The sequence below is a fragment of the Dipodomys merriami genome, unplaced genomic scaffold (genome assembly GCF_024711535.1).
Source record: "Dipodomys merriami isolate MVZ:Mamm:240054 unplaced genomic scaffold, mDipMer1.0.p SCAF_11, whole genome shotgun sequence".
NCBI lineage: Eukaryota > Metazoa > Chordata > Mammalia > Rodentia > Heteromyidae > Dipodomys > Dipodomys merriami.
This window is the reverse complement of record NW_027202382.1, coordinates 43,498,649-43,522,853: the sequence shown is the minus strand read 5'-3', so window position 1 is coordinate 43,522,853 and position 24,205 is coordinate 43,498,649. Positions and strand designations below refer to the sequence as shown.

At 58.1% G+C, this 24,205-nt stretch overlaps 3 protein-coding genes across 7 annotated transcripts in view; 2 read left to right on the top strand and 1 right to left on the bottom strand.

The window, feature by feature from the left end:
• Positions 1–1,381, top strand: part of Zer1 (zyg-11 related cell cycle regulator) — a 31,374-nt gene extending 29,993 nt beyond the window's left edge. For both annotated transcript variants that reach the window (XM_070014777.1, XM_070014776.1), the window contains exon 16: positions 1,132–1,381. In XM_070014777.1, coding sequence (XP_069870878.1) covers positions 1,132–1,189 — 58 coding nt within the window. In that variant the 3' untranslated portion in view covers positions 1,190–1,381. The remainder of the gene's footprint in view (positions 1–1,131) is intronic.
• A 2,857-nt stretch (positions 1,382–4,238) lies between these two features.
• Positions 4,239–7,459, top strand: Zdhhc12 (zinc finger DHHC-type palmitoyltransferase 12). Its single transcript, XM_070014775.1, has 5 exons — positions 4,239–4,380; positions 5,302–5,438; positions 5,803–5,880; positions 6,593–6,759; positions 6,852–7,459. Exons 1-5 carry the CDS (start codon positions 4,281–4,283, stop codon positions 7,174–7,176), a joined length of 807 nt encoding a protein of 268 aa, XP_069870876.1. The 5' UTR covers positions 4,239–4,280; the 3' UTR covers positions 7,177–7,459.
• Pkn3 (protein kinase N3) lies at positions 7,410–22,127 on the bottom strand. 4 transcript variants are annotated; one of them, XM_070014772.1, is made up of 22 exons: positions 22,073–22,127; positions 19,143–19,371; positions 18,812–18,957; positions 17,932–18,043; positions 17,726–17,853; positions 17,414–17,597; positions 14,892–15,044; positions 14,679–14,788; positions 14,432–14,575; positions 14,106–14,181; positions 13,862–14,030; positions 13,108–13,210; positions 12,931–13,001; positions 12,022–12,085; positions 11,801–11,892; positions 10,571–10,747; positions 9,968–10,030; positions 9,780–9,856; positions 8,431–8,573; positions 8,244–8,351; positions 8,031–8,111; positions 7,410–7,940 (listed from the first exon to the last, which is right to left on the bottom strand). In XM_070014772.1, exons 1-22 carry the CDS (start codon positions 22,094–22,096, stop codon positions 7,728–7,730), a joined length of 2,667 nt encoding a protein of 888 aa, XP_069870873.1. In that variant the 5' UTR covers positions 22,097–22,127; the 3' UTR covers positions 7,410–7,727. The 4 variants fall into 4 exon arrangements, with proteins under 4 accessions (XP_069870873.1, XP_069870871.1, XP_069870872.1 ...); XM_070014770.1 differs by having other exon boundaries at positions 17,726–18,043; XM_070014771.1 differs by lacking the exon at positions 22,073–22,127 and adding an exon at positions 21,250–21,337 and having other exon boundaries at positions 17,726–18,043.
• Positions 22,128–24,205: the final 2,078 nt, after the last annotated feature.

Here is a 24,205-nt window from a genome sequence, read left to right as displayed (position 1 = left end):
ATGAAGGGCAGCATTGTTTAAGGAAAGGGTTTGGAAAGTCAGGCCTTGGGATGCCCTGTCCACAGGTGCACTGTGTGTGTGTGTGAGGGGCTAGCAGGGGTAGGGAGGAAGGAGAGGTACTGCTTCCTGGGTGCTCTGCCAGCCACTGCACTCATTCAGTGCAGGACAGATGCTCTACCGCTGAGCCAGCCCTCCACATCACTATTTATTTTAGTGGTACTGAGATTTAAACTCAGTACCTTGTACTTTCTAGGCAAGTGCTCCACCACTGAGCCATGCCTTCAAGCTCAGCATCACTCTTCCCCCATCCCCTCCCCCCCAGTCTTGGGACTTGAAATCTGAGCCTTAGCACTGCCCCTGAGCTTCTTTTTGCTCAAAACTAGCATCTGCCACTTGAGCCATAGCATCACTTCCCAGCTTTTTCTTAGTAGTTTATTGGAGATGAAAGCCTCATGAAGTGGGCTGGGAAGGTGGCTGAGTGGTAGAGCGCTCGCCTTGCATGCATGAGACACTGGGTTCAATTCCTCAGCACCACATAAGCAGAAAAAGCCAGAAGTGGCGCTGTGGTTCAAGTGGTAGAGCACTAGCCTTAAGCTGAAGTGCTAAGGTACAGAGCCCAGGCCCAGAGTTCAGGCCCTCTCCCCACCCCATCCCAACCCCCGCAAAAAGAGCCTCACGGGCTTTCCTGCCCAAGCTTGCTTCAAACCGCAATCCTCAGATCTCAGCCTCCTGAGTAGGATTACAGGCACGAACCACTGCCACCCAGCTTTTTTGTGTGTCTGCCAGTCTTAGGGCTTGAACTTAAGAGCCTTGGCATTGTCCTGAGCTTTTTTTTTGCTCCAGTCTGGTATTCTACCACTTGAGCCACAGCTCCACTTCTGGCTTATTTTTTGGGTGTTTAACTGAAGATACAAGTCTCACCGACTTTTCTGCCTGATCTGGCTTCAAATGGTAATCCTCAGATCTCAGTCTACTGAGTAGGTTGGATTACAGGTGTGGACTACCAGAGCCCAGCCAGGATCACTCCTACCTTTTGTCACCCAGTTATACTGGTCCCTAGGAGGAGTGAGCTCAGCCCTACCCCTGCCCAGCGCAGCCTCAGCCCTCTCTCTCTCCCCTTATTGTCTCCAGCAAGGTGACTGAGCAGTGCAGTAACTTTAGAGAGGAGAACATGGACACGTCCAGATAGAGGCCTTCGCCATGGCTACCACTGTTCGGACCACAGGCCGAGAAGAAGCACTTGTGTGGCCCAGTGGGCAGGCGCCTTCCAGAGCCTCCCATGGGACAAGGAGACAGAGGGGACTTTTGCACAAGCAACGCTTTTCCTTAACATTAGTGAGATATATATATTATATATATATATTATTTTTGTTGTTAGGCAGTGTGAAGTTTTGTGTGTATGATTTCTGTACAAAAGCAGCCTCCTGAGCCCCACAGCTTCGTTGGCCATTCTCCAGGCAGCCCTGGCCTTCACCACTGCCATCCCTCCCAGCGCCCCTTTCACACCGCCATTCTCCACCTGGCCCCGCCTTCACCTCCAGCCACACTAAACGCCTCTGGGTGTCTGGTCCCTGCCAGTGAGCGCAGACCCTGGCTGCCCTTCCCAGGGCCTTGCCAGCACTTGTGCCACCTGCCCACACCTGAGGTACTCATCTGGGCTCCTGGGGGCGGCTGATAGGATTTGGGGATTCAAACGAACCCCTGTTGGGTCTCCCAGAAGCCTCGGTGCTCTGGGCTATGGGCCACCTAAGGCAGGAGAGCAACCTGGAGGCCCCGGGCGGAGTGGCCTGCTGCTCTCTGGCCAGGCCTGCCTGCGGCCATGCTGCTATAGAGGCTGTCTCCCAGCCTCCCTCAGGCCCTAGGCTGTTGAAGGCCCAGCCCAGGGGTGGTCAGAAGTCAGGGGCAGATTCAGTTGCCCCTCTGCCAAACACCCAGGACCTGTCCCCAGCTCCGGAAGCCAGCACCTCCCAGGGCCCGGAGCTGTTCCTCCGCCAACCCTCAGCTGCCCACAGCGTCCAAAGTGCTCATCCTCTCCCACCAGCACAACTTCACCTGCCTCACCAGCCCGGGTGCACCCCGCTGCCCAGAGGACCCCACAGCTCTGAGGCAGCCACCTCCAGACCAGCACCTGGACAGCCCTCCCTGCCCCTTACCCTCCCCGTTGTCCCAGGGAGCCGCTGGGCCTCGGCCCTGTGCTGTGCAGCGGACACTGGAGGAAGCTGTGTGTAGTGTCTGGTGCCCCTCCCTGCTGCAGCTCCACGTGGCCTCCCGCGCGGGACCCTGGTGAGGAGCCCCTGGCGGAGGCAGCCCCCCTGATGGCCGCTGTGGGGCTCTCTCCCATTTCCTTCCCTGGCCTGGTTTTGAATTCTGTCACTCCTGCCTCCAGAACCGGCCAGATTAGCAGGGCTCTGCGAGACCAGGGGCCCTCCCTCCAGAAACCTCTCCCTTGGGCTGGGCAGGAGAGCCTAGCCCTGTGCTCCCCCCTCCCTTCCTGACCCAGGCCCTTCTGGCCCAGCCAGACCCCGGCAGAGCTCACATCGCTCACATCGCATTGCTTCACCGTCTGGGGCCCAGGGAAATGTCTGTACTTTGGGATGTCACAGAAATACATTTTTGTGCAAAGTGCAGAAGAGCAGAGTGTTGTTTTTGGGGAGCGGAGGGGTGGCGGCTGTGGGCAGGCCTGCTGGAGAGGGGAGGGGGGCCACTGGGGCCACAGACGAGCTCTTCAGTGTTCTCTTCACACCTCTGCCCAGACAGCTCAGAGCTGGCCAGCAGAGCAATGGGGCCCTGCTGACACCTTGTCTGATGGAGGAGGCAACGAGGGAGTGAGGGTTCCTCCTGCAGGCCACGTGGAGTGGACAGGGGTCAGGGAGGAGGGTGGAACACGAGGGTCACACGGTGAAGGGTCCAGCTCCAGCAACACTCAGGCTAGCCTGGGCTTACCCCTGCATGCTCGGTGTGGCCGACCTGTGCCCTCAGTGCCTCGGTGGAAGCACCTGCCCACGGGTCCTGGAATTGTAGGCCAGAACACCAGGACCACACCGCTTTCCTGGAACCTGGGCATTCTTACCTCATCCCCTCACCCCCTCCTTTCTTCCTAAGCAGAACCTGGACCAGGTGGGCCTTCCTAGGAGGCCCTTCCTGCAGTGCTCAAGCGCCAGCCGGCTGCAGCAAGACAGAAGGGCTGGGGTGGGGGAGGGGCGGTAATGTATCCATACAACTCATCCTCAAAGATGGAATTCCTAAGTTCTGCCAGCTAACACCCACAGCTGGCCTGACTGCCCAGCGCTTGGCGTTTTTGTCTGCTAACCACCATCCCCCCTCCTCCCTCATTCTACCTTTTTCTTTTCTTTTCTTTTCCTGTACTTAATTTGAACTCGGCTTCTAACTTGCCAGACGGGTACTCTGCTACTTGAGCCACACCTCAGCCCCTTTTTGCTTTGTTTTTCAAAAATAGGGTCTTACAGTTGTGCTTAGTCTAGCGTGTACCACAATTTACATCTCTAAGCTCCCGGTGTGGTTGGGCTGACAGGTGCGCACCGCCGGGGGTGGACACAGCTTCTTATTGAGGGGGGAGGAGATCTCTCTTTTTACCTGATTGGCCTTGAACCACTTTCCTCCTGATCGCCTCCTGAGTAACTGGGATTACAGGCAGGAGCCACGTGCCTGGCTCGCTCTACCTCATAAACATTTGGTCACAGCTGCACGGAGCTGAGTTGGTTCAGTGACTCGGTAGGATCCCTGATGGCGTGGCTCACGCCACCATCCAAAAGCAAACAGGTGAGGACGCCTTCCCCGGGAACCTCTGGCAGGCCTGGCCCCTGGGGCCTGCCACCGCGTTGCCTCAATGGGCGCAGTTCCGGCTGGGCACCAACCTCCAGAGCCACGGCCCTGGGAGCGCCGTGGGGGATGTGCGCGTGCGCGGGACGGCGGGGGCGGAGCCCCTGGGGGCGGGGCGTAGGGGGCGCGGGGAGGGAGTGGTTCTCCCGCTCCTCAAAGTTACCTGGCTGGAGTGGGGCGGGCGGGGCGGGGCGGGAGGTGGGGGAGTGTCGGTGGAGTTACCGGCTGCGCGCGCGCCGGCCCCGCCCTCAGCCTCCTCAGGCACCTGTTGGCTTGAGGGCCCACTCGGTCGCGGCTGCCATCCAATAGGCTGCCTGCATGACCCTCTCAGGCTCCGCCCGCCTCCCTGTCAGCCAATCACCAGCCGGACACGCCCCCTCCTCTCCTGAGGGACCGCCCCCTCTGGCCGCTTCTTCCGGGTGGGGCCCGGGGCGGAGGCGATGGCGCCCTGGGCGCTCCTCAGCCCTGGGGTCCTGGTGCGGACCGGGCACACCGTGCTGACCTGGGGTATCACGCTGGTGCTCTTCCTGCACGACACCGGTGAGCCGGACCCACCCGATCCCGCGGGATTCCCTGCACACTGGCGGCTCACTGCCCTCCCGGCCCCCCTCAGAGATGTTGGGGTTCTCCCACCTGGCCAGCTTCCGAGAGCCCTCCCGGGCCCTCAGCCCGGCGCCACCTGCCTTCCGCCCCGTACCCAGTTGTTCCCTAATCATACCCACTGCCCTCCTGCCACTACCCCGGCTCCTGACCGGTGCCCACCAAATCCAAGGGCGGCCGGGCGCCCCCCACCCCCGCTTCTTACCCTGGCCCTGGACCCACCCCGTACTTTCCAGGAATTGACTCCGAACCTCTCCGAGCGAGATCGGGAGGACCTCTGGCACCATGCCACACCCTCGGCCGCCGGGGTCCGGGCTCCCATCCTGGCCGGACAGCACCCATGGTGGGGGCAGCGACTTCCCCGTAGTCTCGTAGTTGTGGCAATCACTTCCCACCCACCTCCACTGCCATGCCCTTACTCAGGGCAGCCCCCACCCCAGTGGTCCAGCCTCTACCTGCCAGCAAGCCAGGACGCTATCCAAACCCACCTCTGTTCTTGGCTCCCTTTTCCAACTAAGGGCAAGAGACTTGGCCACTCTGCTGTCTGGCACCTGAATCTTCAGTCACTCCCACCGGGAGTCACTGCCAGGAAGCCCTTTTGGGCCCCTCTGCAGCATAGGGGCCTCTAGGTCTCAGTTTTAACACCAGACCTATCTCTGCCCCATCCAGAGGCCAGAGACTCAGGAGCACTTAATTCCTCACCCTATACCCATCAGGTCTGCCCCGTTCACATGTGCCCACCTTCCTGTTCCCTTCCTCCTCTCCCCCTGACTGCCAGGCCTTATTCAGCCACTTTGCTGCCCAGCCCTGTGCTTCTGTGGTGCCCAGCCCAGCCTCACTGCCCTTCTTTGGTCTCTCCAGAGTTGCGGCAGTGGGAAGAGCAAGGGGAGCTGCTCCTGCCCCTCACCTTCCTGCTGCTGGTGCTGGGCTCCCTGCTGCTCTACCTGGCTGTGTCACTCATGGACCCTGGCTATGTGAACACTCAGCCCCAGCCACAGGTAACAAGGGTCCCCTGAGGACTTGAACCCCTCCCCTGGGCCACAGGGTCCCAAGGCCCCAGTAACAGATCCCATGCCAGACCACAGGCTTTGATGGGGGCAGCTCAGTGAGTCCCCTGCCAGCCTTAGACCCCTAACCTACAACAAGGAAGTCACCAAGGCCCAGTGACAGAAAGGGACTCAGGAAGGCCACAGCGCTTTGCTCATTGCAGGGCAGGCACCCTTACCTACTCACACCTCCATTCTATATGGAATGGGCCCAAACCCTCTATACTCACAGCTATGCTGGCCCCCAAGGGAGGTGCCCACTGCTGCCATGTGCTTCACAGAGGGGTCCCACTTATGCTCTATTTCTCATTTCCAGGAGGAGCCCAAGGAGGAACAGACAGCCATGGTTCCTCCAGCCATCCCTCTTCGGCGCTGCAGATACTGCCTGGTGCTGGTGGGTGAAAGAGGGACATCCCCTCCCCCCAACATGGGCTGGGCCAGGATAAAGTTGAGATCTCCCTGGCCCCATCCCTCCTCCAAGAAAGGCAGGGTGCCAGTGGCTCGCGCTTGTAATCCCAGCTACTTAGGAGGCTGAGATTGGAGGATCGCAATTCAAAGCCAGCCTGGGCAGGAAAGTCCATGAGACTCCTAATAACCACCAGAAAACTGGAAGTGGCACTGTAGCTCAAGTGGTAGAGTGCTTGCCTTGAACAGAAGAGCTCAGGGACAGTGCCCAGGCCCGGAGTTCAAGACCCATGGCTATAATCTTCTATAACTTTAGCTTCTCAGGAGACCCAAAATTGGTGCTCTACTACCTGGCCCTAGAACCAGGGACAGGTGATCAAAAACATCCAGGACTCCCATTTAGTTGTCCAATTGCTAAATAAACCCAGGCAGGGAAGCCCTAAAGCTACCTCCTGGCCCACTCACCCCCTTTTCTCTAGTGCCAGTTAGCCTTTCACATGTAAACCTCAGCCCTGGTGGGCCACTGGTGGCTCACATCTGTAATCCTAGCTATTCAGGAGGCTGGGATCTAAGGCTCAGGAATTTGAAGCCAGCCTAGGGCAGGCAAGAGATTTGGAACTCCAATTAAGCAACCAAAAAGCCAAACAGCGGCTTCAGCCCCTGCCCGTGGAGGCTCACAGGACTTCCCTCCCCGCCCACAGCAGCCCCTGCGGGCCCGGCACTGCCGTGACTGCCGCCGCTGCGTCCGTCGTTACGACCACCACTGCCCCTGGATGGAGAACTGCGTGGGGGAGCGCAACCACCCGCTCTTCGTGGCCTACCTGGCCCTGCAGCTGGTGGTGCTCCTGTGGGGCCTGTACCTGGCATGGTAGGTACCACCGCGCGTGGGGCATGAGGGAGGGGGGGCAGCACACACCCCCAGGTCTGAACAGAGCCCGGGTCCCCATCCCCGTGCTGCAGGTCTGGCCTCCGGTTCTTCCAGCCCTGGGGACTGTGGCTGCGGTCTAGTGGGCTCCTCTTCGCCACCTTCTTGCTGCTATCTCTCTTTTCCCTGGTGGCCGGCCTGCTCCTGGCCTCGCACCTCTACCTGGTGGCCAGCAACACGACCACCTGGGAGTTCATCTCCTCCCACCGTATCGCCTACCTCCGCCAGCGGCCCAACAATCCTTTCGATCGTGGCCTGACCCGAAACCTGGCCCACTTCTTCTGCGGCTGGCCCTCAGGCCCCTGGGAGACCCTCTGGGCTGAGGAGGAGGAGGAGGAAGGCAAGAGCCAGGCCGTCTAGGGTCACTGGCGATAGGGCTGCCAGCCTGTGCCGGGAACATAAGGCTGAGTGAGCCCGGCTCGGCCTGGACTCTGGGCTCCCACACACTCCTCCCAGGCCCCAGCATACCTTGGGGGTGGGGGGGCTCTGCCTTCTCTGGGGAAGATGGAGAGAAATGGGGCCTGGGGCAGCTCCAGCACAAATGGACCCCAGACTCTCTCCCAGCCCTGAGCTGGGCTTCTTTCAGTGCTAAGTAATTCTACACATTTAATATTCCATAAAGTATTAAAAAGACAAAACCATCCACTCCTTGCCATGGTGCCCTTTCTGGTCCAGGCCTTGCCTGGAGGCAGAGAAGGGTGGACGGGAGGGGATGGGACATATTTTTTGCCTGGTAACACTGAGAAGAAGCTCCTGAAGTCGGTCTGTGGTCATCTCCATGGCGCCCTCACCTCCAAGCTGTACGAGGTGATCAATATTGGGGCCCAGCAGTGGTTCCCCATGCTGCACAGGCTGATGGACATCGGGGCCAGGCAAGTGTGCAAGCGGGCGAGCAAGGTGCCAGGAGAGCCTCAGGGCTCCAAGAATCGCTCGGACACGAAGTCAAAGTCCCGGAAGGCGGCCTGTTGGCGGGCTGTGAGGGGGTTTCGGGGGGCAGGGGGGGTTAGGGCCGGCGGCAGTCCGGTGAATTCACCTTCAAAGTAACGCAGGTCTGCAGGGCCACAGAGCGTAGGCACAAAGGGGGGCTGGGCAGTGCGGGTGAGCAGGGCCTGCCAGTCCACAGCCTGAGGACAAGGAGAGAGGAGGCGGAGATGGTAGAGCAGCGGCCCGGCCTCGGGCTGGGCACCGGGAGCTGCGGGACCCCGGCCACTCACCCGGAAGAACGGCTGAACCTTGATCTCCTCAGCGTCCAGCTCCCCTGCCCCCAGGCGCTTCTCTGGACACTTCTGGAGGAGCTGGCAGAGGACAGGTACAAACTTGGGGTACTCTACCGCTGGCTTTGAGAGGCACCCCAATTGACCTATGCTGGAGAGCACTAAAGGGGTGACAGGGCACACAAGCCCCTGATGGCCCCTGCGGGGACCTACCTTCTGAATGAGCTCCAGTCCTTGCACGGATAGAAAGTGGGGGTACGGGGCATCGGCATTGACAATACACTCAAACACCTCCTCTTCCGTGTCTCCTGGGAAGGGGCACTGTGGAGACGGTGGGTCCGCGAGATGCATGTGCCACGCACACCCCACCCGCAGCCCAGCCGCCGGCGCCCGCTCTCACCTCGCCCACCAGCATCTCATAGAGCAGCACGCCCAGCCCCCACCAGTCCACAGCCCGCGTGTAGGCCTCCTGGGTCAGCACCTCAGGTGCCAGAAACTCCGGGGTGCCACAGAAGGTGCTCGTCCGGTCCCCAAAGCCAATCCCTGCAAGGTAACATCCACACCAATCAATGCTCCTGGGTTTGACTCATTCACCTGGTGTCCCGGGCCCTGAGAATCCATGGCAGGCGGGGAGTGGCTCCGAGCTCAGCTTGCCTGGTATGCGTGTGTTAAGCCCTGAGATGAATCCTAGCACCCATAAAAACAAAACAGCCAGGCACTGGTGGCTCACGCCTGTAACCCTAGCTACTCAGGAGGCTTATATATGAGGATTAAGGTTCGAAGCCAGCCCAGGCAGGAAACTGTGAGACTCTTATCTCCCATAAACTATGCAAAAAAAAAAGCCAGAGGTAGCACTGTGTCTCAAGTGGTAGAGCGCAATACTTGAGCACAAAGATGCTCAGGGACAGAGTCTATGCTCTGAGTTCAAGCCCCCACACCAGCAAATAAATAAATAATAAAACAGGAGTTGGTGTTTCACACGTGCAATCCTAGCTACCCAGCAGGGTGAGATCTGAGAACCAAGGTTCAAAGCTAGCCCAGGGCCTAAAGCACCTGGCTAGTCAATGAGACTTTTATCTCCAATAAGCTACTAAAAAGCCAGAAGTGGAGCCGTGGCTCAAGTAGTAAAGCACTAGCCTTGAGGGAAAAAAAAAAAAAAGCCAGGGTCAGTGCCCTGGCCCCGAGTTCCAACACAAGGACCAGGACAAAAATAAAAAATAGCCAGGCGCCAGTGGCTCACGCCTGTTATCCTAACTACTCAGGAGGCTGAGATCTGAGGTTCAAAGGTTCAAAGCCAGCTCAGGCAGGAAAGTCCATGAGACTCTTATCTCTGATGAACCACCAGAAAACCAGAAATGGTGCTGGGGCTCAGTAGTAGAGTGCTAGTCTTGAGCAAAAGAGCTAAGGGACAGTGCCCATGCCCAGAGTTCAAGCCCCATGACTAACCAAAAAAGAAAACAGTACCAACCTTTATGACCCCCGAGAGCAATACTGTGCCAAGCCCTGCCCTACCCCCTACAAGGTGAGTACAGTCAGGGTCACAGAGTCTCACCGAACTCATGCCAAGGTGACACAGAAGACAGGACCAATGTTGTCTCCAGCCCTAATCAGACCCTTCCTCAGACCAGCTACAGGCTAGAAAGGAGGAGTCCGGGCTCCCAACTTGGGGCCCCAGGGCATCATTGGTATGTGTGTGTGTGGGGGGGGATTTCCTGCTGGCTTGAGCAAAGCTAAAAGATGTGGCCCCACCTTCTTTGCAGAGCCCAAAGTCTGCGATCTTCAGGAAGCCCTGGGCATCAAGCAGGAGATTATCCAACTTCAGGTCCCTGGGGGCAAGGGGACAGATCAGGAGGGCTGAGGAGAGCCAGGTTAGAGGTGGGCGGTGTCCATCCCTTGATCCACCCTGCACGGCCCAGCACTTCTGGGGCCAAAGCTACCTGTAAATGATCTTCTGCTCGTGGAGGAACTGCAGCCCCAGGACCACACAAGCCAGGTAGAAGCTAGAGACGGGAAAGGAGAACTCAGGGGCAGCCGGCACCCGGGGAGGCTCCAGGGGTCTGGGTGAGAAGCTGGCTGGGAAGGCCACAGGTTAGCCCGAGGTTGTGCATACTCACTGCCGGCTCCACTAGGGCTCTGCTGCTATGGCAGAGCCTGGGGCAAGCGTGGCGCACACCCCACCCTTCTGGCTCCCTCCCAATCCTCTGCAGATCCCACTCCTTGCACCTCAAATAAGTACGTGAGACCCTAGGTAAGGAGTCACAAACCCAGGGCTGGGCTGGAAGTGCCTAGTCAGGCCTTCCTAACTCCCGAGGCAGACCTGGAGGGCAGACTTTAAATCCAATTGCTGCCCTCACCCTAGGAGGCTTGCAGACATTACTCATCCCTACTCATCCCTACAGCAATCCTGTCAGCTCAGGCCACAGGCAGAATAGAGGCCCAGGATCCACACCCTCCATCAGTTAAGCACTGGCCTCAAGGACCTCACCTCAGGCCAGGGAAGCAGGAAGTTTGCTGCAGGAGGGAGGGGTGAGGGAACTCACCAGGCCTGGGGCTCAGGAAAGACATCCTCATGGATGTGCATCATGAGGTCACCCCCAGGCATAAACTCGGTCACAAAGCAGGCGTGGCTGGAAGTCTGGAAGCAGGCTAGGAGGGAGAGCAGGAAGGGGTGCCCGGCACGCCCCACAGCCTCTAGGATCCGCTTCTCACAGTACAGACTACAGGGAAGGGCTGAGTCTTAGAATGGAGGACAGCCAGACGGTAGAGGTTTTCCATGGCTGGCAACACAGCACCCAGGACCGATGGGGACCTGGGCATGGTGGTACACACCTGGAACCCCCAGGCCAGCTCCCATGTTAACAAAACACAAACAAAAGGGCTGGAGGCTTTGGCTCAAGTGGTAGAACACCTGCCTAGCACACTCAAGCTGTGAGTTAAAAACAAAAACAAAAACCCCTAGCTCCTCCAGAGATTGAGTCAGGAGGATGGTTGTTTAAGGCTTAAGGCTGATTTTGGCCAAGTACCTGTGGCTCACACCTCCGTTAATCCTAACTATTCAGGAGGCTGAGATAAAAAAGATCATAATTCAAAGCCAGCCAGGTAGACAATTCCATGAGATTATTTCCAATGAACCAGCAAAAAGTCAGTACTGGAGGCATGGCTCAAGTGGTAGAGTACTTGCCTAGTTCTTGCCTTGGCTTTAATCTATAGTACCTAAAATAGATATTTTTTTAAAATGCACAAGGGGGCTGGGAAGGTGGCTCAGTGGTAGAGCGCTTGCCTTGCATGCATGAGGCCCTGGGTTCGATTCCTCAGCACCACATAAGCAGAAAAAGCCAGAGGTGATGTGGCTCAAGTGGTAGAGTGCTCGCCTTGAGCTGAAGAGCTGAGGGACAGTGCCCAGGCCCAAAGTTCAGGCCCCATGACCGACAAAAAAACAAAAAGACTGAGGGCATGGCTCAAGTGCAAAGACCTTACCTAGTAATTGCATATCCCTGGGGTTAAATTCCCAGGACCACAACAAAGAGAAACAAAGTGAAAAGTGCGGTTTCCATATCCGGGGTTCACAGAGTTGTGATAACCACCCTGGCCCCATTGAGAGAGGCGCAAAGGGAGGCCAGGCGGGAACAGAGGGCCTGTTCACGGCCGGCCAGCGGCACGCAGACCACACAGCGGGTAACAACACGAGAACCCAGGCCTGACTGGCCAGGGCAGCCTCTGGGGGCAGGGCCCAGAGTCCAGAGCACACCCATGCTGGCCGCAGCTCTCACCTCTCTATCTCGTCCCGGCTCAGCACCTCCTGCTTCTTCAGGGCCTTGATAGCACAGTACCTCCCCGTCCCCTTGAACTGGACCAGGAGGACCTGGGCACCAGATAGAAGTGGGGTGTCAGGGCAGGCCGAGTTGCCTAACTTCCCACACACTCCCCCTGACTCCAGTTAACATGGGGCGGGGGGGGGGGGGAGGGGACTGCCCATCTTTTTCCACAGAACCTTCCCGAAGTGTCCTTGGCCCAGCACAGCCAAACAGCGGAAGTCTTGAAGCCCAGGGGCTTTCCTGAAAGAGAAAAAGATGACCCGCCATGTAGCTCAGGTGCTGGTGGCTCATGCCTGGAATCCTAGCTACTCCGGAGGCTGAGATCTGAGGATCCTGGTTCAAAGCCAACCTAGGCAGGAAAGTCCATGAAACTCTTATCTTCAATAAACCACTCAGAAAATCAGAAGTGGCTCTTTGGCTCAAGTGGTAGAGCGCAGGGACAGTGCCCAGGCCCAGAGTTCAAGCCCCACAACCAACAAAAAAAAAGTCAGTTTGGGCAGGAAAGTCCATGAGCCTCTTTTTTTTTTTTTTTTTGGGGTCCGGTTGTGGGGCCTGAACTCTGGGCCTGGGCGCTGTCCCTCAGCTCTTTAGCTCAAGGCTAGCGCTCTACCGCTTGAGCCACAGCGCCACTTCCAGCTTTTTTCTTTTTGCTTATGTGGTGCTGAGGAATCGAACCCAGGGCCTCAGACATGCAAGGCAAGCGCTCTACCACTGAGCCACCTTCCCAGCCCATCCATGAGACTCTTATCTCCAATTAACCACCAAAAAGTGGAGGCATGGAACACCATTCTTGAGAGAAAAAGCCTAAATGAGCGTGTGAGGCACTGAGTTCGAGGCCCCGTGCTGGCACACATGCACAGAAAAACAGCCATGAGGGACCAGGTCTGGCGTCTGCCTGAGCGGCCTGATGCTCGCTGGGCTGTCCACATGGCAGTTTTCAGTGACTCCCTGAAGTCTGCATACAGCTAGAGGTCAATAATGGGCTCAGAGTTAGGAAGCAGAGTCATTCAGCCAGTGACCACCCCGAGGAGCAGGGGCGGGAGGTGTGGACCGATGCACACACACCCATGTCTGACATGAGTTACCTGGTGGGCACAGCGGAGGCTGGGACAGTAGCCAGTCCAGCTTGAGGCTCCATGTGGGGGCGCTTGGTACACTGCGAAGGCAGAGGGGTTCAGGGCGGGGCAGGCTGCCTCTCCTCTTCACCTCATGGCCACCCCCAGACCCAGTAGCTCTGGGGTTGACCAGTACCCCGGCCTCACCGGGGTCTCCTCTGGGGCTGATTCCTGGGGCAGGAAGAGGCGTGGGGGCTTGGGTGGGGGCTTGACCTCTTCTCTCAGGGGGCTCTTCTTGGGCAGGAAGTGACTGTGGAAGGAAGCAGACCTGTGGGTGGCCACGCCCAGGAGGAAGAAACAGTGGCGGGATAGACAGCCACACTGGAGATAGAAAGACAATCACTGCGCCAAAGAAAGTGTGCAGTCACCAGGGTGTGGTGGCTCACGCCTGTAATCCTAGCTATTCAGGAGACTGAGATCTAAGGATCGAGGTTCAAAGCCAGCCGGGGCTGGAAAGTAGGTGAGACTCTTTTTTTTTTTTTTTTGTCGGCCCTGGGGCTTGAACTCTGGGCCTGGGCGCTGTCCCTCAGCTCTTCAGCTCAAGGCGAGCGCTCTACCACTTGAGCTACAGCGCCACTTCCTGTTTTCTGGTGGTTTACTGGAGATAGGAGTCTCATGGTCTCTCGTGCCCGGGCTGGCTTTGAACCGTGATCCTCAGATCTCAGCCTCCTGAGTAGCTAGGATTACAGGCGTGAGCCACCAGCGCCCGGCTTTGGTGAGACTCTTATCTCCAATAAACCACCAGAAAACTAGAAGTGGTGCTGTGGCTCAAGTGGTAGAGCGCTAGCCTTGAGCTGAAGAGCTGAGGGACAGCGCCCAGGCCCAGAGTTCAGGCCCCACGATTGACCAAAAAAAAAAAAAAGAAAAGAAATTGTGCGGTCTAGGGAAGGGGGTTCCTTACCTGGGGGAAGCAAGATGGGAGGCCCCTCGGGGTGCAGTGGCGGTCTGCAGGCCTCCTTTGGGGGGGCTGATGGTGCTTGGAGAACTACAGGGGGGCAGCAGACTCATGACCAAGCGCCCCCAGGCGGCCATGCTGAGGTTCATCTGAGAAGCCCTCAAGAAGTCCTGGCCTGGAGGAGAGTGGGCTCAGTCCCAGTACCGCGAGAGCCCCATCCCCTCCACACACAGCCCCCCACCTTCCATACCTCTGCGTTTGGAGAAAATACGCTTCTGTCTCTGCAGCCTAGGCCGCTTCTCAATGACAGGGTCGCAGAAGGTCACCTTCAAGGGCACAGGCAGAGCAGGAGACGTTCCAGCTGCCACAGCCCCACCCCAGGACCCCAGCCCCAACACCACCAGCAGGTTCGAGAGAGCTGACCTCCCACCCTCATTTGTGCAATGGGGAAACTGAGGCCAGAGAAGAAGGATCACGCGTGAGGTGGGACAGACTCGGGGACTCAAAGCAGCCTCAGACACGGCACTGGAAACCCGTCTCTGGGCCTCATTTCCATACTTAGGGGCTGGCCAGCACCTGCGTGAAGACGCGCCCCCGCGGCACCAGGCTGAGGGACAGCTGGTGGCACGCGTTGTCCAGGAAGTCCTCCAGCCGCAGGAAGGCCACGCCGCACAGCTGCCGCCAGTCCCGCCAGCGCACCCCGATCTCCAGCTCCCGGGCCTGCAGAGCAGAGGTAGGCCGGGCAGAGGGTGGGGTCCAGCAGCTCCCCACACCACGAGGCTTCTGGTTCAGCCCATCCCGAGCACAGGAAGGCCAGCCTCACTCGCTCCAGGGGAACCACGAAGGCCTGGTCCCAGCACCGTGCAGACGCCGGCCCCCAGCCTGTCTGGCCCACCACGCGGTTGTCCACTTTCAACACAGCAAGCACCTCATCTGTTGGGCCAGAGCTGGGGTTCAGAGCCGGCCCAGAGAGCAGGGGGGAGCGGGGGGGGGCAGGTGGTCCCTGCTGCCTCCTGATGGCTCCTTCCTTACTCACTGCTTAGCTCACCACTGCCACCTCCACGCTGCTGCTTGGCCCTGCTTCGGAGCCAGCCTTCAGAGGCGCTGGTGGCCAACGCAGCCACAGGAGAACGCCCCGGCACCGAGGTCAGCAGCTGCTCACAGCCCAGGAGCCGCACCTGCAGGGTCCCTGGTGGAGAGCGAGAGGGGGACCTGGTCAGGTGTCTCCTCCCCATGCACCCTGGGACCCTCTCCAGAGGGCACACCAAGTGGTTCTCTCCTGCCTGAGCATCGCGCATTCACTGTGGATGCAGGCTTCAGCTCTCAGACCCACTTGGTCAGAGACACAGGATGGCTCGCACACCGCCCAGTGCTCAGGCCTCCAGAGAGCAATGGGGCAGGTAAGAGCTCAGGGGAGTTGGAAGCCTAGCTTCCGCCCCAGCCTGGCCGGCTTACTGCCTAGGCCCATCTCCCATCTGAGCCAGGGAAGTGGCCACCGCTGGTCTCCTCCCACCTCAACGGATACAAAATGTATTTTTTTGGCATCGTTGTGGTGGGGCTTGAACTCTGGGTCTGGGCGCTGTCCCTCAGCTCTTCAGCTCAAGGCGAGCACTCTACCATGTGAGCCACAGCACCACTTCTGGTTTTCTGAGTGGTTTATAGAAGAGTCTCATGGATGTTCCTGCCCAGGCTGGCTTTGAACAGAGATCCTCAGATCGCAGCCTCCTGAGTAGCTAGGATTATAGGTGTGAGCACCAGAGTGTTTTGGCATCTTAATGGCCTTTTTATTTTTGTGCCAGTACTGAGGCTTGAACTCAGGGCTTCAGTCTCTCACTTGGCTTTTTTCACTCAAGCCTGGCTCTCTACCATTTGAGCTAGAACTGTAGTTCCTGCTTTTGGTGGTTAATTGAGGGTAAGCTGTTCAGGGATTACTCTCCTGCCTGGCTAATTCCAGAGGAATTAGGATTACAGTCAAGTGGGCTCATCTTTAGGGTCACAAAGGAAAGAGGAAGCAAGCCCAGGGCTGGTGGTTCACGCCTGTAATCCCAGTTACTCAAGAAGCTGAGATCTAAGAACCACAATTCAAAGCCCAGCCCAGGCTGGAAAGTCATTGAGACTCTTATCTACAGTTAACTATCAGAAAACCAGAAGTGGTGTTGTGGCTCAGTGGTAGAGTGCTCACCTTAAGCTGAAGAGCTGAGGGACAGCGCTCAGGCCCAGAGTTCAAGCCGTACAACTGACAAAAAAAAAAAAGATGTGTGTGTGGGAAGCAATGAGAATTTAGCAACTGTGGAGAACTGAAACTGGGCGCAGAGCACCATTTTGGAAGGTGGGCCTAGAGAGAGACCTTGGAGATAAATGCTCAGGCCCAGATGGGATCTGCATCTTAGAAAGAACTTTTCTTTTTTCTTTTTTTTTGGTCACTCATGGGGCTTGAACTTTGGGCCTGAGCACTGTCCCTCAGCTCTTCAGCTCAAGGTGTGCACTCTACCACTTGAGCCATAGCACCACTTCCAGTTTTCTGGCTTTGAACTGTGATCCTCAGCCCTCAGCCTCCTGAGTAGCTAGGATTACAGGTGTGAGCCATTGGTGCCGGGCAGAAAGAACTTCTTTTTTTGGGGGGGGGCGGTCGTGGGGCCTGAACTCTGGGCCTGGGCTCTGTCCCTCAGCTCTTCAGCTCAAGGCTAGCGCTCTACCACTTGAGCCACCGCGCCACTTCCGGTTTTTTTCTTTTTGCTTATGTGGTGCTGAGGAATTGAACCCAGGGCCTCAGGCATGTAAGGCAATCGCTCTACCACTGAGCCACCTTCCCAGCCCCCAGAAAGAACTTCTTAAAGAAGCTGTTCCCTCTCCTTCCCCAACTTGTCTACTTGGCTGTAGATACTTTATAAAGCCCTTCAAGGCCAAGCTCCTACAGTCCCTACTCCAGGAACCGCTCCCTGAGGGCCGAGGCTGAGTAGAGCGCCTCACCCAGTGCTGTGCTCGCCCTCCTCTGCTCTTGGCACACAGAATGGGCTCCATCTGGCCCGGCACCCAGGCCCTTCGCTCCCACAGCAGACAGTGGCTGCCTTTTAGCGTGACCCAGCACTCAGCTTATTGGTTAATTACTAGTCAAGTTGTAGTACATAAAAGGAAGGGAGGAAGGGAGAAGGAAGAAGAGGGAGAAGGAAGAGGAGGGAGAAGAAGGAAGAGGAGGGAGGGAGAAAGAAAGGAAAGAAAGGTGGGAGGAAAGGAAACATTCTAATAGTCTAGGCTGCCCATGATGGGTCCAGGGGCCCCAGGCTGGGTTCCTCACACTGGTCTGACTGCCAGGCACTGTGTTTAGTGCTGGCCCTGCATTGAGCCTCAGACCTTCCACAGCAATCCTATGAGGTGGAGCCATTATCATCCCATTTTCCGGATGGGTACACTGCGACTTAGAGAAGGTGTATCAGCTGCCCAGGGCCACACAGCTAGTGGGGGATGGGGGGAGGGGGAGAACTCTTGCCCAGAGTGCTCTAGGGTCCTCCTCAAAATCCAAGGTGAGCCCTGTCTGTAGTGGGAGGGGGCCAGGCTTACCTGTGAGGGCGGTGGGTTTCACGGGCGTCCCCGCGGGCCTGGGGTGCCTCAGGGTGGCTGTCCTCAGCTCTTGGGCCACTGCGCTGCGCAGAGGGTGGGCCGCAGGGAGGCCCTGCACCAGCTGCTCCAAGGCCAACCGCAGAAGGTCCAGTTTCTGGGAAGATTCCTGGAGCTGGACCTGGGCCTGTGGAGGGGACGCAGGCGGGGACAGGCCTTGGAGGGCGAGCGGGAGCCGGCAGCTGCCCCCCACTCACCGCAGAGGGAACAGCAGACCCCAGGGAAGAGCAGCAAGGGGAGGCGGTCCGGCCTGACCTCCGCCAGGGCCTTGCGGCCCTGCGCGCTCCGGCTGCTGGACAGCTTCACCACGTTCTTGGCCCCCTCGGCCACGGCTGCCTCGATGCGCAATCGGTGCCGCAGCTCCTCTGCCAACAGCTCGGGGCCTGCAGGGAGGAGAGTCGCCGTCGGCCATCGGCCCTCGGCCCCCGGCCCGCTAACCCGCCACCCCACGGCCTGCTCACCTGGCTCCGGGGGCACGCCGGCTTCCAGGGCGCTCAGCTTCATCCGCAGCAGGGCCACCTTGAGCTGGCCGTCCTGCAGCATCTGCTGGGCGGCTGCCAGGAGCGTCCTCTCCTGCACGGATGGCACCCAGGTCCTAGCCCCCTGGAGCTCGGCCCCAGCCTCCCCTCCCGCATGCAAACCTCCCTGGCTCTTCTGAACACCTAGTCTGGCCAGGGAGACTCTGATCTCCAAGAAAACACCGGAATACCGGAAGTGGCACTGTAGCTCAAGTGGTAGAGCGCTCACCTTGAGCTGAAGAGCTGAGGGACAGCGCCCAGGCCCAGAGTTCAAGTTGCACAACCGACAAAATGCAATAAAATGAAATAATAGAGGCTTCGGGCCTCCTCCGTCAGACCCAGGGTCTTTCCTATCAGACAAATGCTGCAGGAGCTCGAGCTCAGCTGCCGGCTGGGCGGGGATTCCACGGCCACCTGGAGTTTGGGGCTGCCCTTACCCCATTAGACTAAAGGCTGAGGCTTGTAGCTCCCTTACACAGTCAATGTCTGGATTGTATTTCCCTGTCAGAATAAGGAACTGGAAAGCCAGGGGCCAGGGGCTCACGCCTGTCATCCTAACGACTCAGGCGTCTAGGATCTGAGGATCACTGTTCACAGCCAGCCCAGGTAGGAAAGTCCATGAGACTTCCTATCTCCAATTAATCACCAAAAAGCTGCAAGTGGGGGAATGGCTCAAGTGGTGGAGCCCTAGCCTTGAGTAGAGAAAGCTAAAAGATAGTTCCCAGGCTCTGAGTTCAAGCCCCAGTACCAGAACTGGGGCTGGAACCAAACTTCCCTAAACATCGAGAGCCATGTCTCTCCCATCGGACCCTAGGGACCTTACCTTGGGGGTGCCACGGGCACAGGTGTGGATCATGTTCTCGGCCCCCTGCTTTACCTTCAGCTCCACCTGCAGCTGCTTCTGCAGGAGCTCCAGGTGCCGAGCCCGCGCCTGTTCCGTCCCTGACCAGGATCCTGATGCTGCAGGCTCTGGGGCAGAGCATGAGGCCTGTGAACCTCACAGCCCACCTAAAGCCCCCCATCCCCAAACTCTCCCCGCCACAGCCCCCCCGGTGACAGGAACAGGGGCTGTGGGAGGAGGTGAGGCAGGTGCACCAGGGTCAAAGCCCAGGTACAGGGCAGCCAGGGTGTGCTGAGAGACTCCCCCCCCTCACCGGCTGGGCCCGGCAGCTGGACCCGCGCGTGCAGGTCCTGCAGCTCGCCATGCAGCTGCTCCAGCCGGCGGTTGGAGGACCGCAGCAGCTGCTGGACGCGGCCCAGATGGCGGCGGTCTGTGGCCACACGCCGAAGGTTCTCCACACCCTCCTTGATTTTCAGCTCCTTTTGGATGGCCCGGCGGATGGCCTCTTTCTCATCCTGAAGGGGCCGCTGGGCAGGTCCAGGCTGCAGAAGGGCAGAGGGGCGTCAGGGCCCACAGTCCTCCCCAGCAAAGGTGAGTGGAGCACCAGGGCGCCATGCTCAGGCCTGGGAGCATCTCTCCCAACAACGTAGATACTTGCTCAGTATCTTCCTCCAGGCCTCGCGTGCACGTGCGTGTGCGTGCGTGCGTGCATGTGTGTGTGTGTGTGTGTGTGTGTAAAATATGAGGACTTGAAATCAGGGCCTCAAGCCAAGTGCTGGTGGCTTCCACCTGTAATCCTAGCTACTTAGGAGGCTGAGGTCCGAGGATCACAGCCCAAAGCCAGCTTAGGCAGAACAGTGTATGAGACTTTTTTTTTTTTTTGGCCAGTCCTGGGGCTTGACATCAGGACCTGGGTGCTGTCCCTGAGCTTCTTTTGCTCAAGGCTGGTACTCTACCACTTGAGCCACAGCGCCACTTCTGGCTTTTTCTGTGTATGTGGTACTGAGGAATCGAACCCAGGGCTTCATGAGTGCTAGGCAAGCACTCTACCACTGAGCCACATTCCCAGCCCCATGAGACTATTATCTCTAATTAACCACTAGAAAACTGAGTTCAAGACCCACGACCACCACCACCAACAACAACAAAAAGAAATCAGGCCCTCACACTCTAACTTGGCTTTTTCACCCAAGGCTGGCACTCTACCCCTTGTCCCTGAGCTCTTTAGCTCAAGGCGAGCGCCACTTCTAGTTTTCTGGTGGTTCATTGGAGATAAGAGCCTCACAGACTTTCCTGTCCAGGCTGGCTTTGAACCGCAATCCTCAAATCTCAGCCTCCGGAGTAGCTAGCATTACAGGTGTGAGTTAACCAGTGCCTGGCAAGTCTGTAAGGTTCCCCCCCCCCCCCCAATTAACCAGCAGAGAAAGTTGGGCTGGTGGTATGGCTCAATGAAAAAATCTGAGTAAGAGTGAGAGACCCTGACTTCAAGATCAGGTATTGATAACTAAATAGCAAAAGGGGAGGCTGGAAGCGTGGCTCAAGTAGTAGAGCACCATCCATGCTAATGTGAGGCCCTGAGTTCAAGTCCTTGCACAGCCCCCTAAACAAAATAAAAAAGAAGATGGGTGCAGGTGCCTTATGCCTATAATCCTACTCTGGAAGATGAGGATTGTGGCTCAAAGCCAGCCTGGGCAGGAAAGCCAGTCTCAGGAAAGTCTGAGACTCTGTCTCCAAATAACCACCAAAAACCAAAAGTGGAATTGTGGCTCAAGTAATAAAGCATTATGCTTTAATAAAAAAGCTATAGGACAGTGCCCAGGCCCTGAGTTCAAGTCCCAAGACTGGCACAAAAATAAATAAATTAACAAATAGAAGGAATTGCGGGATGTGATGGTTCACGCCTGTCATCCTAGCTACTCAGGAGGCTGAGATCTTAGGATCAAGGTTCAAAGCCAGCCCAGGGAGGAAAGTCTGTAAGACTCTCCAATGAACCACCAGAAAACCAGAAGTGGCGCTGTGGCTCAAGTGGTAGAGCGCTAGCCTTGAGCTGAAGAGCTGAGGGACAGCGCCCAGGCCCAGAGTTCAAGCCCCACGACCGACCAAAAATAAATAAATAAAAGGATTCACCCCAAATCACATGGCTATGGCTTGTTTCTCTGCCACCTCTATGTTACAGGTAGCAAAGTTACCCCAGAGGGCTTGGGTAAGGGGGTTCTGGGGTGCCCTCCCAGCTCAGCTCTGGGAAGAAGTGGAAAGAAAGCTCCCTCACTGTTCCCAGGGTCAGGGCCAGGAAGAGGAAGAAGAAAGCCCCTTTTCTAGAGGCTCAAGGGGAAAATGCTGACCTCAGCCCAGGCCCAGGACAACTCCCCCCCCCCCAACTTCCCCACTCCCAAGCACTGACAGTGGCCCTGTCTTCTTACCTGTCTGGAATCCATCTCCTGAGCCCTATGGAGATGTGGCTACCCAGCTCACAGATTCCCCCCCATCCCAGACAGCTACTGGTCCTGCCGGCCTGGCTATCACAGGGTGAGGGCGAGGCTCAGGAAATCCTCTGGCAGCCCAGGCCAGAGGGCCAGAGCCAAGGCCTGAACAAACAAAGATCCCATGCAGGGCCTTGGGTCCCCAGCCCCCCGGGGTCCTGAGTCACTCAGCCACTGGCAGGGCGGAGGCTCAGGAAATCGGAAAATGTGTACAAGCCACAGCTGCTGGGCCTGGCCGGGGACCTGGGCGGAGGGGGATCGGGAGGGTGCATCCAGTCCTGGGGCAGCCTAAGCCACCAGGGCAAGGAGCAAAGGCGGGGGGGGGGGGGCACCATCCTCCCAACACCCCAGGGCTCTCGGGGCTGCAGTCCCCAAGTGCCTGGTCTTCTACACCAAGGTCCACACCTCACCCCCAATTGCTCTGGGGAGCGCAGCGCCACCCCGCCTCGGTGACACGTGACGACCCGTCCAGCCGGCCCCGGCCCCCCGGCCCCCCCCCCGGCCCCCCCCCGGCCCTGCGTGCAGGCGAGCCCGGGTTGACCGCCCCCAGCGCCCGTCCCGGGTCCCCCCACGTCCCCCGTCCCCGCCCCCTTGGGCTCCTGCCCGTCGGACCGTCGGGCTCCGGGGGAGGATCGGCGTCCCCGGGGCCCAGGAGGACCGAACCCGGGCGCGGGTCCCCGGCGGGCGGAGGGCGCGGCTAAGGGACCCGACCCGAGTGGGGAGGGGGGGGCGCGCGTCACGCCGCGCCCCGCCCGCCGCTCACCTGCCGCGGCGCCCCCTCCTCCATGGCGCCGCTCCCGCCGACCCCGCCTCCCGTCCACGCCGGTCCCGGAAGCCCAGGCCGCGCGGCCCGGACTTTCAAACTTGAAACTTCCCGGGCTGCGAGCCGTGAGCGGCGCCCCCTCTCGAGACCCGCGGGCCCGTCGGGGGCCTGGGGGCCAGCGCCGCCGCGCGGCCGCGCCGCGGAACTGCAACCGGGCCCCGCGCCCCTCGGCCCCATCGGGGGACTCCCATCCTGCTGGCGAGCGCGATGCCGGGCCAGCCTTCGGGGGGTGCGGCCCCTGGCCCCGGGCCCTGCCACGCCTGGCCCTGCCCGTGGCGCGCTGGGCCTCCTCCACGGCCCCTTCCTCCCGTTGGAAGTCGTGGTGGGTGTCCGACGGGCTCCGGCCCAGCCCGGGGCGCCCCTGACCCTTTACGCGCCAAAGACAGCAAGCCGGGCGTCGATGGCTCCCGCCTGTGATCCTAGCTCCTCAGGAAGCCGAGATCTGAGGATTGCGGTTCGAAGTCAGCCTGGGAGAAGACTCCATGAGACACCTGATCAGCCGTCTGCCTACTTTGAGCATATTTTCTCCTATCTGCAGGGGTGCGAGGCAATGGCTACCACATCCAGCTCCCCTCTTCCCTGAAGGGAGTCGTGAACTCGTGCCAGGACTGGCTCGGAACCCTGATCTTCCAGTCTCTCGACTCCAAGTAACTAGGCTCATGGCTGTGACCTACTGAAGACCAGCTGAAAGCCGGGTTTTTTTTTTTGTTGTTTTGTTTTTTTCTGTCCCTGAACTTTTGTGCTTGAGGATGGTGCTCTGCCACTTGAACAGCCCCACTTTCAGCTTTTTGGTAGTTAACTGGAGATAAGAATCTCACGGACTTTCCTGACCAGGCTGGCTTCAAACCCTGATCCTCAGATCTTAGCCTCCTGAATAGCTAGGATTACAGGAGCAAGCCACCCAGCTATATTTTCCCCCCTTGAGGTTTCCTCACAAGAAGGGAAAGGGGTTCAGAGGTAGAATCCATTCATTTGCCTCAACGGGGGGAAGCTGTGCACACACGCTGACACACAAATGCACCTTGTGTGTGTTGACTGTCTTCTATGAGAGTGTCAGAAAAACAGATGTTCACATCCCTGGCATAACCTAGAGTCCAAATGGTTCTCCCACTAAGTGGCCTCTAACACTACATGAGCAGTGAACCTGAACAGAAAGAAGCCCGAGACTTCCTACAAGTCAAAAAGTGTTCTGCCTACACCACTTTTGACCTTCTCAGGGTCTCTGGATAGAATGAATACACAATGTCACCCCCTAATCCAGTTAGCACACCCCTTCCACTAGGAAAGTCCTTGCTTGTTATTCTTGTTTTAATCATCAAACTGCAACCCTGATCAACTTGTATGTCTTCATAAACACAGCCACATAATCTAAAGGGAACACTGCTGGGTGGAGTACTGACTTGAATAACTGCGTGGGCACGGTGGCTCAGGCCTGTAATTGCAGCTACTGGGAAGGTGAAGATGGGGTTCAGATCTGAAGCCAGTGCTGGCAACGCGTCTAAGACTATCTCAACCAATGAATGAGTAAGGTGGCATTTATTCTACCTCCAGGGGAGGCACTAGAGCTGGGGACAATAGTGTGCACCTGTTCTTGACAGCCACGTGGATCAGAGCCCAGACACAGATGTCGCCAGGTGCCGGGAGGCTCCTATCTATAACCCTAGTTATTCAAGAGGCTGAGATCTGAGGATCAGTTTATTCTAATTTTTTTTTTTTTTTTGTCGGTCGTGGGGCTTGAACTCTGGGCCTGGGCACTGTCCCTCAGCTCTTCAGCTCAAGGCGAGCGCTCTACCACTTGAGCTACAGCGCCACTCTGAGGATCAGTTTAAAGCCAGCCCACGCAGGGAAGTCTAATGACTATTTCCAATAAACTACCAAAAAAGCCAAAAGCCTAGCTATGGCTCAAGTGAGAGATCAGGGACAATGGCCAGGTTGAGTCCAAGTCCTGGGGTGGGGGGGGGAAAGAAGGAGGGGAAAGAGGACCCATTTGGACCCACACTTGTAACCGTCTTGATTTTTCAGATAGGGTCCCTCCAATCATGATCTTGATGGCACAGGTGCATACTCCAACCG

Bases quoted from the DNA above. Each gene is read 5' to 3' on its own strand.
- Zdhhc12 (XM_070014775.1), top strand. From the start codon at position 4,281: ATGGCGCCCTGGGCGCTCCTCAGCCCTGGGGTCCTGGTGCGGACCGGG. The intron at 5,881-6,592 runs GTGGGTGAAAGA...CCCCGCCCACAG, and splicing joins GCAGATACTGCCTGGTGCTG to CAGCCCCTGCGGGCCCGGCA. The intron at 6,760-6,851 runs GTAGGTACCACC...CCCGTGCTGCAG, and splicing joins TGGGGCCTGTACCTGGCATG to GTCTGGCCTCCGGTTCTTCC.
- Pkn3 (XM_070014770.1), bottom strand. From the start codon at position 22,096: ATGGAGGAGGGGGCGCCGCGGCAG. The intron at 14,789-14,891 runs GTGAGTAAGGAA...CTGGCCCAACAG, and splicing joins TGGCAGTGGTGAGCTAAGCA to ATGAGGTGCTTGCTGTGTTG. The intron at 12,086-12,930 runs GTAACTCATGTC...TTTCTCTTTCAG, and splicing joins GCCTCCGCTGTGCCCACCAG to GAAAGCCCCTGGGCTTCAAG.